Below are 19,875 nucleotides of genomic sequence, written 5' to 3'. Positions count from 1 at the left end.
AGAAAAAAAAATTATTTTTAAATAACAAGTATAAAAGTTAATTATTTCTATTTGTTTACCAGACTTAACACCTAATTAAATATAAAAATATACACATTAAATTTTTTAAATTTTAGACAATAAATATTAAAATTAATTATTAGTAAAAAATTAAACTCCTTTACATGAAAATAAAAACTAAAAATCTTATTATTTGATTTTTTATCTACAAAGTCTCTGATCTTTTTAGCCGATAAAAATTTTTGTTTTCTATGATTTTTTTATAAAAATAATTTTATTTTATAATTTTTTTGTTATCATCTATCTATAATATAATGACAAAACTTACATAATTTTAAAAAATTTATATTTACATATAAAAATACTAGTTAAACATATGATTAGAAAGATGAATTATGTTTAAAAAGCAAAATGGTAAACAGGGGAGAGAGATAGAGAGAGAGTGTGCATATGTTTAAGAAGGAAACAAAGGTCCAAAGGTCGTTAGTTACGTTCCTTTTCTTTCTTCTTCGTCTTTGTTTGCTTCCCTTCTCCAATTTTCCTTTCTTCTTCTCTCTCACAAGTCACTGATTCATTGATCGGTGGATATTCCCTCACACAGAATCACGACCATGGCCGAATCGGTGGAGCTTCCGAGTCGCTTGGCGATCCTTCCTTTCAGGAACAAGGTCCTCTTACCCGGCGCCATCATCAGAATCCGATGCACTTCCCCTAGCAGGTACCAATTTTCTTTCTTATTTTGCGCCTTCTATTGTTCCTAACCAAATTTGCAAATTAATTTGATCCCTAATAACAGCCTTAGTTGAGTTTTTGCTTTTTGCTTTTGCTTTTGTTTATTATTGTTATTATGGTTTTTTACCTTGTTCTTTTTGTTGTTTGTTTCGGATTATCTTATTTTGTGTTCAAAATAGGTTATAAACTTATAATCAATAGTAATAAAGCTGCTTACTCCGAGAATTTTCCAACTTTTAGAGGCAAAAAGCGATTTTTCCTCAGTAAAGTGGATATTTTGAACCAATTATTGGCTGGCTTGAGTGCTTTGCCATGTATGAACTCTTGATTCGAGTATGAGAATATGGTCTCGTTATATTTTACAAGTGTTAGACAACTTTCACCAATTGAGCTAGTTTTTTGAATGAGTTAGGTCTATTCAATTCTAATAAAAATAAAAAAATACCGGAAGAGGTTTACTTTCTAGTTGACAGTTGACTGACGCTAATGTATCTAAAGTCTAAACACAATTTATGTCTAAATTCGTTGAATTTTCAATATTTAAAAAAGTGAAAAAGACATGTTTTTATACGGAGGAAGTAACAATTTTCGTTGTTGATTTCATTTATCACGTGCTGGTCAGATATTTAGTCTATTTTTTTAAATAAAAAAATTATTGGTATCAATGGTATGCTATCATGGAGAACTCGACAGTTTCTACTTTTGAATGGATTGGCATTTAGCTAACAGTTGAATTTATTCATTTATTGTCTTCAAGCTTGTGCATACTTGTGACTACTTTTCTCTTTTATATTTGTGTCAATGAAGTGTGAAGCTGGTGGAGCAAGAACTTTGGCAGCGAGAAGAAAAGGGGTTGATTGGCATCTTGCCAGTGCGTGATGCTGCTGAAATTAAGCCCCTGGGCCCAGTTGTATCTCAAGGTTTTAAACGGATTAGTTTTTTTCTTGGTCTTTTTAAAGGGAAAAAAATTCGCCAGTTTTGTAATGGTCATTTTTATTCATGTTCCTTGTGGGTGCAGGTACTGATTCTGTAGACCAAAGCGCAAAAGTCCTAGGTGGTTCATCTGATTCTCATAAGCTTGAAACAAAAAAACCGAATGATGTTGTTCATTGGCATTCCAGGTATAGCTAGATTAAACGAGCAGCTTTTGTTCCACTTTAAAATCTAGTATCAAGTTGGTTTGATGATAACATTATAAAATTTAGATATATATAAATTCATCCTTTTCTCACAAGTTTTGCAATGGTACAAAATGAGAAATTTATGGATTTTGGGAATTTCAGAGGGGTAGCTGCTCGAGCATTACATTTATCAAGGGGAGTGGAGAAACCAAGTGGGAGGGTCACATACATAGTTGTTCTTGAAGGCTTATGCAGATTTAGTGTCCAGGAACTTAGCACAAGAGGAACATACCATACTGCAAGGATATCGTCCCTTGAGATGACTAAGACTGGTAATTCCATTATCTTTAACTTCAGTATTAACTTTTGTTTATACTTGGCTTTTCTCAATATTGAAATTGATAAACAGCAGTTGGAAAGAATAATAACATGTTAGAGATGTATCCTTGTGGCAATAATAACTTGCCTTTTGATATTATTTTTTCTCCCCAAGAATAAAAAACCAATAGTCTTGTGGCAATTGGTTCTTCCCACAAGTACTTTCTTGTTCTATATCAGTCTTGTTTTCTTGCTATGAAGTGCATGGTGATGCATTTGCACAGTTAGCAATTAAAGCACCATCATAAATATGTATGTGAATATGTGATGATGTAATGTAGTATGGTAGATATGCTAATGTGAGTTATATTTGAAGTCTTGAAGATATATGTGAGGTATCATTTCCTATTTGAAAAAGATGTCAAAGGTCAGATAAGACAATAATACTTTTTTTGTTTTTTTGTTTTTTAATTATGAACCTTCTATTGAGGAGTGGGTATGTGGGTTTACAAGGTCTTGAAGTAGTTTATTCAATTATGATTCTTGTCTTTCGTTTTATCAAACTTTGCCAAATTTTTAGCATTATGATAAAAAGGCAAAAAGGAAGTCTAAATATGTTTTCTTGTGATCTTATTACTGGTGAGATGTAATCCATTATCTTTGAAGATGCTGAGTTACTTCCATTTTTCAAATTTAGAGATGGAACAAGTGGAGCAAGACCCAGATTTCATAATGTTGTCTCGCCAATTTAAAGCAACTGCTATGGAGCTTATTTCTGCTTTGGAACTGGTAATGCTTCTCCTTGAAGATTTCTTCCACCGACATTGACTGAATACGTGAAATGCCATTTGAATATTGGACTTTAAAAACCTTGGTGTACTGTTATAATCTGTTGAATAATACAGTTAGATTTGATATGGTGGCTCAACATATACCTTGACAGCTTGTAGATAGGCTAATCTTTAGGTAATCTGTTGGACTTTTATGTTGTTGATAGAGACCATCATTTATAATATTTTGGGCCAGTCATGCTTTCTTAATTGCATTATATTATGTGCTGACAATTTGAGCTTAATTTACAGAAACAAAAAACTGGTGGAAGGACAAAAGTCCTTTTGGATACTGTTCCAGTTCACAAGTTGGCTGATATATTTGTTGCTAGCTTTGAGATCAGTTTTGAAGAACAGCTATCTATGTTGGATTCAGTTGACCCCAAAGTCAGGCTTTCAAAAGCAACCGAGTTAGTTGATAGGCACTTACAGGTAAGCAATATAGGTAATGGTTCCTAGTGCTGGCCTGGTTTCATATTGTCTGTCTCTAATTCCTGGCATGTCTTCTGCGAACAGTCAATTCGTGTTGCGGAGAAAATTTCACAGAAGGTTGAAGGACAGTTGTCAAAATCCCAAAAGGAATTTCTTCTGCGCCAGCAGGTTAGGGTTCTGGCACCATTTTGGCTAATATATTCGTTAAATGTAAAGCAAGGACATGGGTTTTGATGATATAGTTTCAACCTTGTTAAATTCATTGACATGTTTCAAGCCAACAATTTACAACGATGACTGTGTTGGCTGAACTTCACTCAAAGCAATTTGCTTTAGCATTTCAGTAGGAAACATTTCCTTTATTATTTTAGGATTTCATATTGATGTTGAGTTTAACCGACCCTACTTAGTGGAATAAGATTCTACTGTTTTTGTATATTAATTGTAGGATTCTATCTCATATTTAGGCACTACATTGTAATACCTATTTTTAAGAGAGAAACTTATGTAAAACCTTTTAGTTTCTCTCTGTTTAGATGTAGGTTTAACATGATTGATGTGACCTTGTTGCTTAAATGGCATTGCTATACTCTCTGATGTTTCATATGACAATTGTGTGCATGTTTTTATGCCCAGCCATTGAATATTCTTGGTCTGTAAGGCGCCGGAAAATTCTTGGTAGTTAGTTGTTCTGGTTTTATGATAGAATATGCTGGGATATTGTGTAATGATCAGAAACTTAGTGATATCCACGTAAGCAGCAATCTATTATGTAATGGGTTTAGAATTTTCTGGTCAGCTCAGCAGGGTAACATTTTACTATTGTTTATATGTGCTATCCTTTTTTGGCTTTGATTTAATAGCAGTATATTGTTTTCCTTGTTTTTCTAAAAATATTTTAGATGAGGGCTATCAAAGAGGAACTTGGTGATAATGATGATGATGAGGATGACCTGGTTGCCCTGGAACGAAAGATGCAGGGTGCTGGAATGCCTCAGAATATATGGAAGCATGCACACAGAGAGTTGAGGTACTTTCTGATGATGGTGATTATTGATCTTTATGATGAATTACCAGTTATGGAGATAATCAGTTAAATTTACTGTAATTTCGGTCTCAGGAGACTTAAAAAAATGCAGCCTCAGCAACCTGGGTATACCAGTTCACGGGTTTACCTAGAGCTTCTTGCTGATCTTCCGTGGCAGAGGGCCAGCGAAGAGCTTGAGCTAGACTTAAGAGCTGCGCGGAAGCGTTTGGACAGTGATCACTATGGTTTAGCAAAGGTCAAGCAGCGGATAATTGAATACCTAGCCGTTCGCAAGGTTGTCAATTACTATGACTTTTTTGCCTGTATATATATTGTACTTTGTGAAATTTAATCTGTTTCTAATCAAGTATATGTATGAATCACAGCTTAAACCAGATGCAAGAGGCCCTGTGTTATGCTTTGTTGGACCACCAGGTGTTGGGAAAACATCATTGGCATCTTCCATTGCTGCTGCCTTGGGAAGGAAATTTGTGCGCATATCCCTTGGTGGAGTCAAGGATGAGGCTGATATTAGAGGACATAGGAGAACATACGTTGGAAGCATGCCTGGGAGACTTATAGATGGATTAAAGGTTAATGACATAATATCCACCTAAATTTTGAAGATACCTATATTACAATCTGTAGGGCCTTTGTAAACATATGCTGAAAATTATTGATAGTTTTAGATTTTGATACATGGAATTCTTGCATTTTCTTTTGCCTTTTGCAATTTGTTTTTGTCCTAGTGAATGAAACTAGAGATCAGATGGGTTAATATTAGGAAGCATGAAGACAATTTAGATGCCAAATGTTTGCAAACAAACCACAGAATATTAGAATGAACAATGCAGATTTAGCATAATAGAGGTAGTGGATTCCTACTCCATGATGGTTTTTTGTATGAGGTGTGACTCTTTTCTGAGCATTCAGTGCATATGATTGGAGTTTAGATGAGATGAAGTCTCATTTCCTTCAATAAGATAAGAGTTTAAAAGTAGGACAGATGGCATGAGGGATAAGAGAGTAGCTGTTTGCAACCCAGTTATGTTGCTTGACGAAGTTGACAAAACAGGTTCTGATGTTCGTGGAGATCCAGCTTCAGCGTTGCTCGAAGTTCTTGATCCAGAACAAAATAAAACATTCAATGATCAGTATCCTATGCTGCAGTAGTAATTTCTTGATTAGAACACATGTTCTATTGCATTTTTACTATCGGGTTGTCAGCCCCAAGTGATCTTTTCCTATTATAAGGAAGTTTCTTATATAGATCTGGACAGAGTTGGCAATATGTTTGTGTGTTTTCACTGTTTGGCTTTGTCCATTTAAATGAAAAGGCTTAGATGATTATCAAGGATTAAGTCATTAGTCAATTCTATTTTTACCCTTTTAATTAGGCTATCGTCTTAACAAGCTGTATATCCTGAATAATCTTTGGGCCTTCACTTTATTTGTCATCGCTGAGGAATGATATATATGCTCTCCTTATTACTGTTGTCTTATCTTACTTCTCTCTTTTGTTTTTGTTTATTTGTTTTTTTCTTTTACTTATCTTTTTTCCTTTCTGTTTAAAATTATTGCGTAACGGGACAGGATTAGTTCAAAAGTTGTTCCTTAATCTTAGCTAGCTATTTGAATGTTCCGTTTGATCTATCCAAGGTAATTTTTGTGGCAACAGCAAATAGGATGCAGCCTATTCCTCCACCACTTCTGGATAGGATGGAAGTTATTGAGCTTCCTGGATACACACCTGAGGAGAAGCTCCAAATTGCCATGCATCATTTGATTCCAAGAGTTTTAGACCAGCATGGATTGAGTTCTGAGTTTCTTCAGGTTCCAGAGGTACTGCTTGTCTTCAATATGGTAGTTAGGGAGTGATGCAGATTTTCTGTTCATTTGCCAGAAGAACAAATATTTTAAGTTCCATCTAGGGTTAAATTTAAGCAAGCAAACAAGTAAATATTCTAGTGTCCACCTTTCAAAGGAAAAAAAGGGACTAAGATGTTATTTATGAATCTGTCATCTTTTAAATAAATCTATGACTTAGCAATTAAATTTATATTTATCCAGCCTAGCAGATATCTTTTCTTAATCTGCAAAATCTTTGGAAGATCAATGGTATGTTTTAAACTTAGGTCATACTGTTGTTGATTGAACACCAGAAGTCTCGCTTTAGTAGTTCTTGGGAAGGATGCAAGTAATCTTTTGTTACAGAATTTTAATGAACTCCTTTGATGTAGGAGATGGTGAAACTTGTCATTCAAAGATATACCAGGGAAGCTGGTGTGCGAAACTTGGAAAGGAATCTGGCTGCCCTGGCACGTGCTGCTGCAGTAAAAGTTGCAGAGCAAGAACAGGTAGTTCCACTAAACAAAGGGATGCGGGGACTTGCTACACCACTTATGGAAAACAGACTTGCTGATAGCACTGAAGTTGAAATGGAAGTGATACCGATGGGTGTCAATAGTCGGGAAATATCAAACACGTTCAAGATTGCCTCTCCTCTCATTGTTGACGAAGCTATGCTTGAAAAAGTGCTTGGGGTAATTAATATAGAATGATATGTTATAGTACATAGAGAAGGCTTTGTTACATTTAAATGAGTTACCCTGCTTATAGTTCTCAACTTCTCATCCTGAAAGGTTTTCACTAAAAAATCTAAGATTTGATAATATGCTTGAGAAGTACTGCCTATTTATTGATATCGTTGAATGCAGCCTCCAAGATTTGATGATAGAGAAGCTGCAGATCGTGTTTCAACCCCTGGAGTCTCTGTTGGACTGGTTTGGACTTCTTTTGGTGGAGAAGTTCAGTTCGTGGAGGCTACGGCAATGGCAGGGAAGGGTGAACTGCATCTCACTGGACAACTTGGTGATGTTATCAAAGAATCAGCTCAAATTGCATTGACATGGGTAAGCTATAATATCTAATTCTATTTTTCCTCCCATCTTCTTACATGCATCTTATGAGCTCTCTGTTTCAAATATTTATGGCACCTGTGCATATATGATTAATTATCTAAGGGGTTTCATTTGCCAATAAGTATTGTTTCAAGGCACTGTCATTCCCTTTAGCAGCAAGGTGGTGTGTACTTTAACATTGTGTGTGTGACATGTAGTGAATCAATTATCATTACATGCTCGTGACTATAGAGGATTGATTTTATAGGTAAGGGCAAGGGCAACTGACTTTGGGCTGGCTACGGCAGACGGTATTAATCTTTTAGAGGGCCGGGATGTACACGTTCATTTTCCGGCTGGCGCTGTACCTAAAGATGGTCCTTCAGCTGGTGTGACGTTGGTCACAGCGCTGGTATCACTCTTCAGTAAGAAGAGGGTAAGATCAGATACAGCTATGACTGGAGAAATGACATTGAGGGGGCTTGTACTCCCTGTTGGTGGCGTCAAGGATAAGGTAAAGTTCTTATGTCTTCATCATCTGTATAAACTTTCTATGAAGCTACGATGGGTCTTTGTTCCATACAAGGATGAAATAGGATGTTAGCCCAAATTAACTACTATACTGATTAGTACGACTGTACGAGCAAGAAACGTAACTCGGATAAAATTCATAAGAAAAATAAGAAATACAGGTTCATTTGCTTGTGAAACTTATTCTGTTCTTAAATCTTAGTTAGACTCTGTTAGGGAATTGGGTATTATGGGGTGCTCAAAGTTCCACATCGAGTAGTATGGGATGTTTGATGTTGTATATAAGAAGAGTGATTCTTCCCTCTTATGAGTTAGTTTTTAAGGTGTGGTTTTCCACTTTCCTTAGATACTTAATACAATTTCTTTTTGATCTAATCTGCCGACTCTTTTGCCATTGGCCATGGCCACCACATTGTCCACCATAAAGCAGGAATTTGGCCATGGCCGCCTGTTAACTAGATCAAATCAAAATCAGATTCCTAATTTTTTCCATGTATCTTTTTTGTAAATAGAATCAATTATAATATCCTTTTTCTAGTGTAGCTTAATTTTAGGAATTTTACTATTAGAAATCTTTTTTTTTTATTTTAGGCTAGAATTGTTTTCTATTTTTTAGTTATTTTTATGTCAGTAATTCCTCTCTAAAGAGAATGATTCCCTGCATATTTGATATACATAATATTCAAACACTTCAAGTTAGTATTAGAGCAGGATTTTTGCATTGTGCCTCTGATTTATAGCTATGGCTGACAGTTCCTCAGTCACTAATCATGAACAGAAGGAGAATACCATTCCTACTCCATCAGATTTAAAATCTGAACAATAGGTACTAGTTAATGGGTCAAACTACTAGTTAATGGTGACTCCCATTCAGTTCAGATCACCACATTTCGACTCAATGGGTCAAACTATCTTAGGTGGTCTCAATTAGTTCAGATGTACATCCGTAGAAGATGGAAGATTGAATATCTCATCGGTGAGCGAAGCCAGCCCAACGTCACTAACCCACAATATAATGTGTGGTATACCAAAAATTTCATGGTGATGACATGGCTGGTGAACTCAACGGAGGAGGATATCAGTAGTAACTATATGTAATATACCACTGCTAAAAAATTGTGGGATAGTGTCAAGGAGATGTATTCTGATATTGGGAACAAATCCCAAATTTATGAATTTACTCTGAAAGTTAGAGAAATTCAACAAGGGAGTGACAATGTCACCAAATATTTTCACATTGAAACGTGTGTGGCAGGATATTGATGATTTCAATAACTATAAGTGGAATTCAGCCGCTGATGCCAAACACCACCAACAAACAGTGGAAGAAGGGAGGATATTCCAATTTCTTGCAAGCTTCAATGTGGAGCTAGATGAAGTTCGTGGCAGAATTATTGGAAGAACAATCCTACCCTCAATTGGAGAAGTATTTGCTAAAGTTGGAAGAAAAAAAACTCGTAGAGCTGTGATGATGGGAAAACACAAGACTGAACAGACTTCTTTGGAGTTTAATGCACTTTTAGTGGCATCTGCTACACTTAAAAGTTCATCAAATCAGAAACACCCCTCCGATCTTTGGTGTGACCACTTCAATAAACCTCGTCACACCCGAGAAACCTGTTGGAAGATTTATGGAAAACCAGCACATCTTAAAGGCAGCAAATCTGATTAAGGAAAATTCATCAAACTTGAATAAGGAACAGGTTGAGCAGCTCATAAGGCTGTTAAATTCCAATTCTGTGTCTAGTACTCCTAGTGGTTCTTTGGCTCAAACAGGTAATTTTAGTATTCTTATGTCCCTTAACTGCACCTCAAACTTGAATGCACTATAGATTGTCAATTCAGGTGCATCTGATAATATGATTAGCCCGTCCTCTTTATTTAAAACTTATTCTCTTTACTTTGGAAATGAGAAAATTAGAGTTGCTGATGGCAGTTTTTCATCTATTGTTGGAAAAGGTACAATTAAATTGTCCAAAAACATTGATCTAAGAAATGTCTTACATGTACCAAAGCTTTCTTGTAATCTTCTCTCTATTAGTAAAATCTGCAAAGATTCCAATTGTACTGTGACATTCGACGCTCATGATATTTTTTAGGACCGGACCTCAGAAAAGATGACTGGTAATGCTAAGATGATGGATGGACTTTATCATTTTGAGGATATTTCGGAGGATAAAGTAGCTCAAAAATTTAGTGGTATAAGTTTTATGTTTATAAAAGACCAAATAATGTTCTGGAACAATAGACTAAGGCCTAATTTGGATAACCAATTTAATTAAGCTCCTTTTGATAAAATAATTTAAACAATAAATGACTCTGTTGGTAAAGGTTCATGTATGGGGTCCATCGAAAATAACAACTCAATTTGCAAAAAAATGGTTTGTAACGTTTATCGATGACCACACATGACTATGTTGGATCTATCTCATGCATGAAAAATCTGAGGTTTCTAAAATTTTTCAGTATTCTTTCACAATGGTAGAAACACAATTTGACAGAAAAATTTTTAGAAGTGATAATGGTACTAAATATTTTAATAAAAATCTTGGTGAATTTCTTCAAAAAAAAAAGGTATTCAATATCAATCTACATGTCCCAATACACCCCAACAAAATGACATTGCTGAAAGGAAGAATAAACATCTTCTTGAAGTAGCACGTGTCCAAAGTATTCATGGGGAGATGTCCTAACAGTAGCCTATTTCATAAATCGAATGCCCACGCGTGTGTTAAATTATTGCACACCGTTGGATACATTCAAAAAGAATTTTTCAGCATGTAGGTTGCATTCTGATTTACCTTTAAAAGTATTTGGTTGTACTGTATTTTTGTATACACCTTCATATTAAAGTAAACTTGATCTAAGGACAGAAAAATGAATTTTTATTAGCTATTTTCCAAGTCAAAAGGGTTATAAATGTTTCAATCCACACAATGAAATTTCATGTAAGCATGGATATTTTTTTGGAACATGAAACATTTTTTCAGAAAAATTCTCTTCAAGCGGAGAGTTTAAGTGATTTTTTTTTTTACATGAACTTTTACCAACTCCTATATTACATATTGAGGATACAACTTTCACTGATTAAGCAAATTCTGAAATAATTGTGAAACAAGATATGAAAACTAATTTTAAAATTGTGCCAAAACTAGTTAGAACTCAAACAGGAAAAGAAATACCACAATCAGAAAAGGAGTTTTGATGTTATGTTTGGAAATATCCCAAGAAGACTAGAGACCATCCCATCATCTCTGTATCAACCCAATCTGAAAACCCGAAAAACGGCACAATTGTAGTACTTTGGGAATTTCTAGGTAAATCTGAAATTGCCACTTCTAATAATAACTTACCACTAGTTCTTAGTAAAGAAACCAGAACTTGCACAAAAAAAGCACTCAAAATTAGCACCAACCATCTTATTTCCAATTATGTCTCTTACCAAAATTTCTCTCAAAATCAAGTCCTTACTTCTAAAATTACAAATCCGTTTGAGCCTAAGACTGAATGTTTCCAACTGAAAATAACAGTGTTAGAAGAGTGGCATGCACTCAAGAAGAATAAAACTTGGGAGATTATAGACTTGCTACATGACAAAAAATTGGTTGGCTGCAAGTGGGTTTTCACAATCAAGTGCAAGGCTGATGGAAGCATAGAGAAGTATAAGACTAGGTTAGTAGCTAAGGAATTTACACAAATCTATGGAGTAGATTATCAAGAGACCTTTGCTCTAGTTGCTAAACTCTATTTTGTGAGGATTCTCTTATCTCTTGCTGTGAATTACAATTGCTCTTTACATCAATTGGATATAAAAAATGCTTTCCTAAATGGGGAGCTAGAGGTGGAGGTGTTCATGAAACTTTCACCCGAATTTGAGCTGAACTAGGGAGGAATAAAGTATACAAACTAAAGAAGTCTCTTTATGAATTAAAACAATCCCCAAAAGCTTGGTTTGAACGACTTGGAATGGTGGTGAAAGAACTTGGTTATATTCAAAGCCAAGCTGACCATACACTTTTTTATAAACATTCAACAGTTAATAAAACTGCTATTTTAATTGTATATGTGGATAACATTATTCTGACAGGTGATGATATCTTAGAGCTAAAAGACTTGAAGGAGAAGCTTGCCAAAGCATTTGAAATCAAAGAATTTGGCTCATTAAAATATTTTCTTGGAATTGAATTTGCAAGGTCTAAGGAAGGCATTTTTATGAACCAACAAAAGTACATCCTAGATCTTTTAAAAGAGACGGAGTTACTTGGTTGAAAAGCTGCTAAACCACCTATAGAGCCTCACTTAAAATTGAAGCCAGCTGAACCAAAAAATGTAATGGACAAAGGGAGATATTAGCGGTTAGTGGGAAGGCTAATCTATTTATCTCATACACGTTCGGATATAGCTTTTGTTGTGTGCATGGTAAGTCATTTTATGCATACATTTAGCCGAGAACACATGGATGTTGTCTTTAGAATCCTAAGGTACTTGAAGGAGTTGCTTGGAAAAGGATTATTCTACAAAAACTATGGACATCTTCAAGTAGAAGTCTATACATATGCAGATTGGGTTGGGAATGTGTTATATATCCTACAGAGAGAGAGAGAGAGAATAATTCCTTTACCTTATCATTATTCTAGAAGAAGCAATAAAGAAAACAGAAGAATAATAGGGCAAGAAAAATATGTAATTATAAGTGATAATTAATTTGGTTACAGAGAGGGAAGGCAACAAAAGGAGGAGCTGATTAGGTTAGAGGTAGAAAAAGATTTGGAAAGACTTAAGCTAGGAGAGAAGAAGACTCTCAAAGTTCTGTTATTTTTTACCGTTTTATTGTATTTCTATATTTTTCTTAAAATAAATTCCAGTGTTACAACTGGTATCAGAGAACCGATTTTAGGTGTTCTGTGCATGGTTTCCACGCGAGTTGCCATGGAGTCGAGGTTGAAAGTCTTGGAGAAGTAAATGGAGGAGATGAGGGAGGCCCGTAATCGTTCGCTGGAAGCTCAAAACCGATCGTTTGAACTTCTATCCACCAACCTGCTGAGACAGGTGAGGGAAATGCTTCTGCAACAACACATGACCAGGGAGGAAACGGGGCTGGAAGGAGAAGCAGGGGAGATGGAGGAGGTTTAGAAGGCAGAGGCGGCGCCGATAATGAAGGTGAAACAGCACAGAAGAGATTTGAGCCTACCAGGAAGCTTGACATTCCCATCTTATTGGGAGATGATGCAAATGGCTGGCTGGTGAAGATAGAAAGATATTTTTGTGTCACCCAGGTGGCTCCAGCAGAAAAGATGGACTTTGTCACTCTTGCTTTTAAGGGAGAGGCTCTCTCATGGATGGAGTGGTGGGAACAACACACCTTTTCAGGCATGGAGACAATTCAAGGAAAGCTTATTGAAACGTTTTCAACCTGGAGCTACTTTCAACCCTATGGCTTCGTTACTAGAGGTGAAGCAAGTGGATGACGTTGCTCAGTATGGGCGTGAGTTTGAGGATGTAGCACAAATGCAGAGAAACCTGGAAACATAGGCTCTCATGTGCATCTTTGCAAATGGACTCAAAAAGAAAATTCAGGCCGAGTTGGAGGTGGCTCGGTTCGATAATTTACCAGCTCTAATGGATAGAGCCACAGCTATTGAATTAGGCGAAATCAAGCATGGAAGGAGACTAGGGTTGACCCTAACGGCAGGAGGGCGGAGGGGTTGCCGAAAGGGAGCGGGTCAGGAAGATCTGGTTCGGTGGGAGCTAGATTTGGATTTTTCAAAAATCCTAGTTCGGCGAAGTACAACACCTACGACATCAGAGGCGAATCGAGGGGCGAGATTGGATCCATCACAAGCGGAGGCACCCTTATTCCTCGTACATGCCTTAACACCAGTTCAAACGGAGGTAGCAATGCTTCTCATTCGCAGACGACTCGTAACAGCTTCATACGGCGACTCGAACAAAGAGTGGACAGAGAGACAGAGAAAAGGGTTGTGCTTCAGATGTGGAGAGAAGAGGGGACTTGATCATAGGTGTTCCATGAAGCACTATCAAATCATACTCCTAGGAGAAGATGCAGAAGAGGAGGCAGAAGGAGACATAGGGATGAACAAGAGCAACATGAAAGGGAACCTGAACGGGAAGAACTGCAAATGTCATCATATGGCTATTGGGGATTTACTACTCACAAGACCTTTAAGGTCCAAGAGGAGATTCAGGGCAGAACAATCGTGGTGCTCATCGACCTTGGGGCTTCAGCAAATTTCATTGCCACCGAGGTGATTAGGCGGCTGGAGTTACCAGTGAGAAAGATAAGGGAGTTTCAAGCGGAGGTGGGGAACGACCCTATAGAAAAGGAGCATGAAGGCTGGGAAGGAGTTCACTTGAATATTCAAGGGGTCCAAATAGTCCAAAACTTCTTTGTAATAAAGCTGGGCTATTCGGAAGTGGTGTTAGGAGCAGGATGGCTGGCAAGTCAAGGGAGGTTTGTGGGAGATTATGGAGAATTAACATTGAACTGGAAGCAAGATGGCAGGGAGATGCAACTAAAAGGTGATCCTTCCTCGAGCAGAAGCAGGGCTTCATGGAAGAAAACTTTGCACACACTAAAAAGTGATGGGGAGGGTTATGTTATCACCACCGGGGTTGCTGCCACCGAGGAGCAAGAGCAAGAGCTAGAGGTGATTTTTGCAAAAGCTAAACAATTTCTACAACAATATGGGGACTTATTTCAGACCCTCTGTAGGCCCCCCATCCAAACGCGAGAAGAACCATGCAATCATATTGAAGGAAGGGTCAGAGATTCCTCGCATCAGACCCTATAGATACCCACAATATCAGAAAATCGAGATTGAGAAAATTGTAGAAGAGATGCTGAATTTTGGCATCATACGTCCAAGCACTAGCCTGTTTTCAAGTCCGGTGATCTTAGTTAAAAAGACAGATGGAGGCTGACGATTTTGCATAGATTACCGAGCATTGAATCGAGAGACCATAGCTAATAAATTTCCAATTCCGGTGATTGATAAGCTACTAGACGAATTGGGAAATGCAAGAGTATTCTCTAAACTAGACTCAAGTCCGGCCATCACCAAATAAGGATGAGAGAAGATGACATCCACAAAACTGCTTTTTGAACTCATGAATGACACTATGAGTTTCTCGTGATGCCTTTCGGGCTCACAAATGCTCCTTCCACTTTCCAGGCACTCATGAATCAGGTGTTGCGGCCATTTTTGAGGAAGTTCGTTTTGGTTTTCTTCGATGATATACTCGTTTATAGCTTGAGTTTGGAAGAACAGTAGGGTCATTTGCAGCAGATTTTTGAAGTCCTCCCGTGCAACTAGCTTTACCTCAATAAGAAGAAACGCAGATTCGCCCAAGAACGTATTGAATACCTGGGTCACATTATATCTAAAGAAGGAGCGGTAGCACACCCCAAAAAGATTCAAGACATGATGGATTGGCCAGTTCCAAAGGACCTCAAAGGGTTGAGGGGATTTCTTGGGTTAACCAGTTACTATCGTCGTTTCGTGAAAAATTAGAGAGGCATAACTTGGCCCCTTACACAACTATTGAACAATGATCAATTCAAGTGGAGTAATGAGGCACAAGTAGCTTTCGAAGCACTCAAGACTGCCATGGCGACAGTCCTGGTGCTAGCGGTCCCTTCATTTTCAAAGCCCTTCGCAGTGGAAACTGATGCTTCCGGGAAGGGAATAGGGGCAGTACTGCTGCAGGAAGGCAGACTAGTGGCTTACATGAGTTAGAAACTTTCTAAATAGGCTCAAGATAAATCTGTTTATGAGAGGGAATTGATGGCTATGGTCTTGGCAATTCAAAAATGGAGGCATTACCTCTTGGGTAAACGGTTCACAGTATATACAGACTAGAAAAGTCTTAAATTCTTTTCAGAAAATTCCAATTTGATGCTGTTTCCATGGTTTTAGCTGCTGAATGGGCAAACTTAGAAGAGGAGGTGCAACACGACCTAAAACTCGAGCATCATGCATGATCTGATTTTCGGAAAGGAGGTTACTGCTGGATATGCATTGAAAAAGGGGAGGTTGCTGCACCAAGGGCGTTTGGTTATTCCAAGGCATTCGAAGTTGATTCCCAAGATATTAGAGGAATTCCATGACACAAAGTTGGGAGGATATTCTGGTTTTTTCCGAACTTACAAGAAGATAGCTGGAGTACTGTATTGGGAGGGAATGAAGAAGGCTATCATGGATTACGTGAGACACTGTGAAGTATGCCAAAGGAACTAACATTCCACCTTGACTCCAGTTGGGTTGCTACAGCCACTCCCTATCCTGACAAACATTTGGTCGAATATAGCTATGGACTTCAGTGGAGGACTACCAAAGGCACAAGGGAAAGATTTCTCACCCTTATTCAACAAAGGAAGTTGCAAACCTTCTTGTGAAGGAAGTGGTGAGACTTCATGGGTTCTCTACACGGATTGTTTTTTACTGTGACCGGCTGTTCATGAGTGGTTTCTGGTGAAATCTTCAAAGCAGCAGGCACATCATTAAATATGAGCTCAGCCCATCATCCCCAAATAGATGGGCAAAGCGAAGCGGTCAACAAGTGCATAGAAACTTGGGTAGAATATTGGTATAACACCAGTTATCATGGGTCGATCAAAATGACCCCTTTCAAGGCCCTTTATGGAAGGGATCCCCCGATTCTGCTGCGAGGTGAGGGAGAAACTGCGGTTGAAGAAGTAAGAAATCTTATGGAGGAAAGGAATTAGATGTTGGATGAATTAAGGTTTCAACTAGAAAGGGCCCAAAACCGAATGAGGACATATGCTGATAGGAAGAGGAGGGACGTAACTTTTGAGCCAGGAGAGTTTGTGTACCTCAAACTGCAGCCTTATCGAATGAAGACCTTGGCAAAAATGGTCAACCAAAAACTGAGTGCAAGATTCTATAGCCCTTATGAGATTCTGGAGAAGATTGGGCAGGTTTCCTACAAGCTTAAATTACCGGAAGGAGCTCGGGTGCATCCGACCTTCCATGTTTCTTTAAGAGTATGAACTACAAGCTAAACCCCAAAAAATCCTAGCTGTTGGAAAAAATGCGGCTAGTAAATTGGAGGTGTTGATCAAGTGGAGGGACCTTCCAAAATTCAATAATTCGTGGGAAGCAGCAGCTGCAATTCAAGAAGCCTTTCCTTCCTTTCACCTTGAGGACAAGGTGATGCTTTAAGGGGAAAGTAATGTTACATATTCTGGAGAGAGAGAGAGAGAATGCTGAGTCAGCAGCAAAGGCAGCTTAAAAAGGAAAGAAAATAATTCCTTTACCTTATCATTATTCTAGAAGAAGCAATAAAGAAAATGGAGGAATAATAGGATAGGAGAAGTGTGTAATCATAAGTGACAATAATTGATGATTCGATTAGTTAGATTAGAGAATCAGGGAGGCGTAATCATAGGAGTTGAATGCTTGATTTTAGGAGATAATTATGATAATTAATTTGGTTACAGAGAGGGAATCCAATAAAAGGAGAAGCTGATTAGGTGAGAGGTAGGAAAAGATTTGGAAAGGCCTAGGCTACGAGAGAAGAAGATTTTCAAAGTTCCTCTGTTCTATTGTATTTCTCTTAAAATAAATTCCAACATAACAACTAACAATACACCACCCCTGGAGAGTCGACGTCCACAGTGGCTTCACTCTATTGACACTGATCCAACGGTAGCCACTTTGCTACCTGCTATCCGTATTCGGTATTCACCTTAATCCGGCCTATAGGTAGCCCTTTCCATGGCGTCAACAGCCACGCTCTGATACCATTGTTAAGTATCTAAAAAAAGTGGGAAACTACACCTTAAAAGCTAGCTAATAAGGGGGAAGAACCACTCTCCTTAGATACAACGTCAAGCATCCATACTATTTGATGTGAGACTTTGAGCACACAACAATACCCAAGTCCCTAACAAAATGTCATGGATAGAAGTTCAACATTTGGGTATTGTACTTTTGTTGGAGGAAACCTGGTTAGTTGGAGGAGTAAAAAACATAGTATTGTGGCACGAAGTAGTGCAGAAACTGAGTTTAGAGTAATGGCTCATGGAATATGTGAAGCACTATGGGTAGAGAAAATCCTACAAGAACTAAAGGTTCCCATTTCTCCACAAATAAAGTTGTATTATGATAACAAATCTGTAATTTCTATTGCCCATAATTCACTCCTACATAACAAAACTAAGCGTTGAAATTCACAAACATTTTATAAAGGAAAAGATTGAGAGAGGATAGATTTGTATCTCATATGTTCTGTCCACGGAACAATTAGCAGATGTTCTAACTAAATGATTACCCAAGAAGACCTTTGATAGCATAATAAGTAAGCTGTCAATGAAGGATATCTTCAAGCCAACTTGAGGGGGAGTGTTGACTAGATCAAATCAAAATCAGATTTCTAATTTCTTTTATGTATTTTTTCTGTAAATAGAATTAATTATAATATCTTTTTCTTTTTAGTTTAGTTTAATTTTAGGAATTTTATGATTAGAAATCTTTTTATTTTAGGCTAGTATTTTCCCTATTTTTTAGTTATTTTTATTTCAATAATTCCTCTATAAAGAGGATGATTTCCTGTACATTTAATATACATAATATTCAAACACTTAATTGTCCACCATAAAGCAGGGAACTTTTTGTTATTTAATTTTTATATTTTCACACTCGCTGCATCCAACCAATAATCCTCACTTATAATTCATAGATATGGTTAAGTGCGTTCATTTGTGCGCTCTGTTTACTTGTGTTAATTTCGTCCTTTAGACAAGCAAACAATTTGTGTGCTTTGTTTGTGGGCATGCTACAGTGATATTTCTTGGGAAAAGAGTTTGCGAGTATGTAGTGAATTGTTTGACAGACATGCAGAAAAATAGGCATCTCATCAATTATGTGCTTCAAATTATTGTATAGTTCAGTGATTTAGAACTATGCATTTTCTTATCAAGGACCGTCATCTAATTTTTGTCAATCATTCACAGGTGTTAGCAGCACATCGTCATGGTATTAAGAGAGTTATCCTACCTGAAAGGAACTTGAAGGACTTGGTTGAAGTACCATCATCAGTTCTGGCCAATATGGAGGTAATTTTACTTATTTCTACTTCATGCTGGTATGTAGATTTAAGATGTCCCACATTAGCTGTCATACAATAAAGTGCAAATCTACCATGGGTTTTGTATTGGATATTCCTGTGTTCTTAATTTGGTAAAGTATTATTTTGGACGATTCAACCGATAAAAACGAAATTAGAATTTAACCCAAACGTTAGGGACTATCCTTCTTAATTCCCATAGTTCTCAATGCATGTCCTAAATGGCTAAATAGCTTATATTTTAAATGAAATATTAAACCACATCTTGCTTCTGAACTTTCCTTAACAGATACTGATTGCGAAGCGGATGGAAGATGTGTTAGATAATGCTTTTGAAGGTGGGTGCCCTTGGAGACAACACTCAAAGTTATAGCATAGCAGTTTGGTCTTTAACTAGCAGCAATCTGTGTGTTTCAATCACAAATGGCTTTTACCTGGCATCAACATCTGGTCCCATTCCTTGATCCTTGATTGATTTTAAAGACATTGGGAGACCGAGTATGTAACAATAACAATAACTCGGATGCGCAAAAATTCAGGAAAAATATATAAACAATTCAGATGCGAGCCAACTTCTCCATTGGAGCAGAGGTACTTGTGGAACTTTTACATGACCACCATATGGCATGTTCTTACCAAGGGAGCTAGCTCTCTCTCTCTCTCTCTTTCTTTTTCTCTCTTTCTCTCTCTCTATATATATATTTGGTTGTTTGGCCATTTTTTAGGTTTTTCTTTAAATAAATTAAAAAAATATATATTTACTCTTTTAATCAATTTTTTGTTTATTTATTTATTTTTTTTTATCGTTTATGGTAACTTCGTACTGTACTTCCACAGTTACACCCAGATGAGAGAAAAGCTACTCCAAAACGGTT

At 37.1% G+C, this 19,875-nt stretch overlaps 1 protein-coding gene across 1 annotated transcript; it reads left to right on the top strand.

Annotated features, from left to right (window-relative positions):
* The first annotated feature begins 431 nt into the window (after window positions 1-431).
* On the top strand, window positions 432-19,632 carry LOC107483938 (lon protease homolog 2, peroxisomal). The gene is made up of 17 exons (XM_016104558.3): window positions 432-718; window positions 1,540-1,652; window positions 1,751-1,853; window positions 2,016-2,185; window positions 2,869-2,960; window positions 3,254-3,433; window positions 3,518-3,601; window positions 4,336-4,463; window positions 4,554-4,755; window positions 4,847-5,053; window positions 5,484-5,614; window positions 6,089-6,302; window positions 6,701-7,003; window positions 7,178-7,372; window positions 7,629-7,874; window positions 18,888-18,989; window positions 19,290-19,632. Exons 1-17 carry the CDS (start codon window positions 612-614, stop codon window positions 19,371-19,373), a joined length of 2,661 nt encoding a protein of 886 aa, XP_015960044.1. The 5' UTR covers window positions 432-611; the 3' UTR covers window positions 19,374-19,632.
* The last annotated feature ends 243 nt before the right edge of the window (window positions 19,633-19,875 follow it).

The sequence above is a fragment of the Arachis duranensis genome, chromosome 1, assembly GCF_000817695.3.
Source record: "Arachis duranensis cultivar V14167 chromosome 1, aradu.V14167.gnm2.J7QH, whole genome shotgun sequence".
NCBI lineage: Eukaryota > Viridiplantae > Streptophyta > Magnoliopsida > Fabales > Fabaceae > Arachis > Arachis duranensis.
Note: the sequence above shows the minus strand (reverse complement) of the source record. Positions and strands in the feature narration are given on the sequence as shown.

Excerpts from the sequence above, each read along its gene's own strand:
- LOC107483938 (XM_016104558.3), top strand. The coding sequence starts at position 612 with ATGGCCGAATCGGTGGAGCTTCCGAGTCGCTTGGCGATCCTTCCTTTC. Across the intron at positions 1,854-2,015 it reads GTTGTTCATTGGCATTCCAG|AGGGGTAGCTGCTCGAGCAT; the intron begins GTATAGCTAGAT and ends TGGGAATTTCAG. Across the intron at positions 3,602-4,335 it reads AATTTCTTCTGCGCCAGCAG|ATGAGGGCTATCAAAGAGGA; the intron begins GTTAGGGTTCTG and ends AAAATATTTTAG.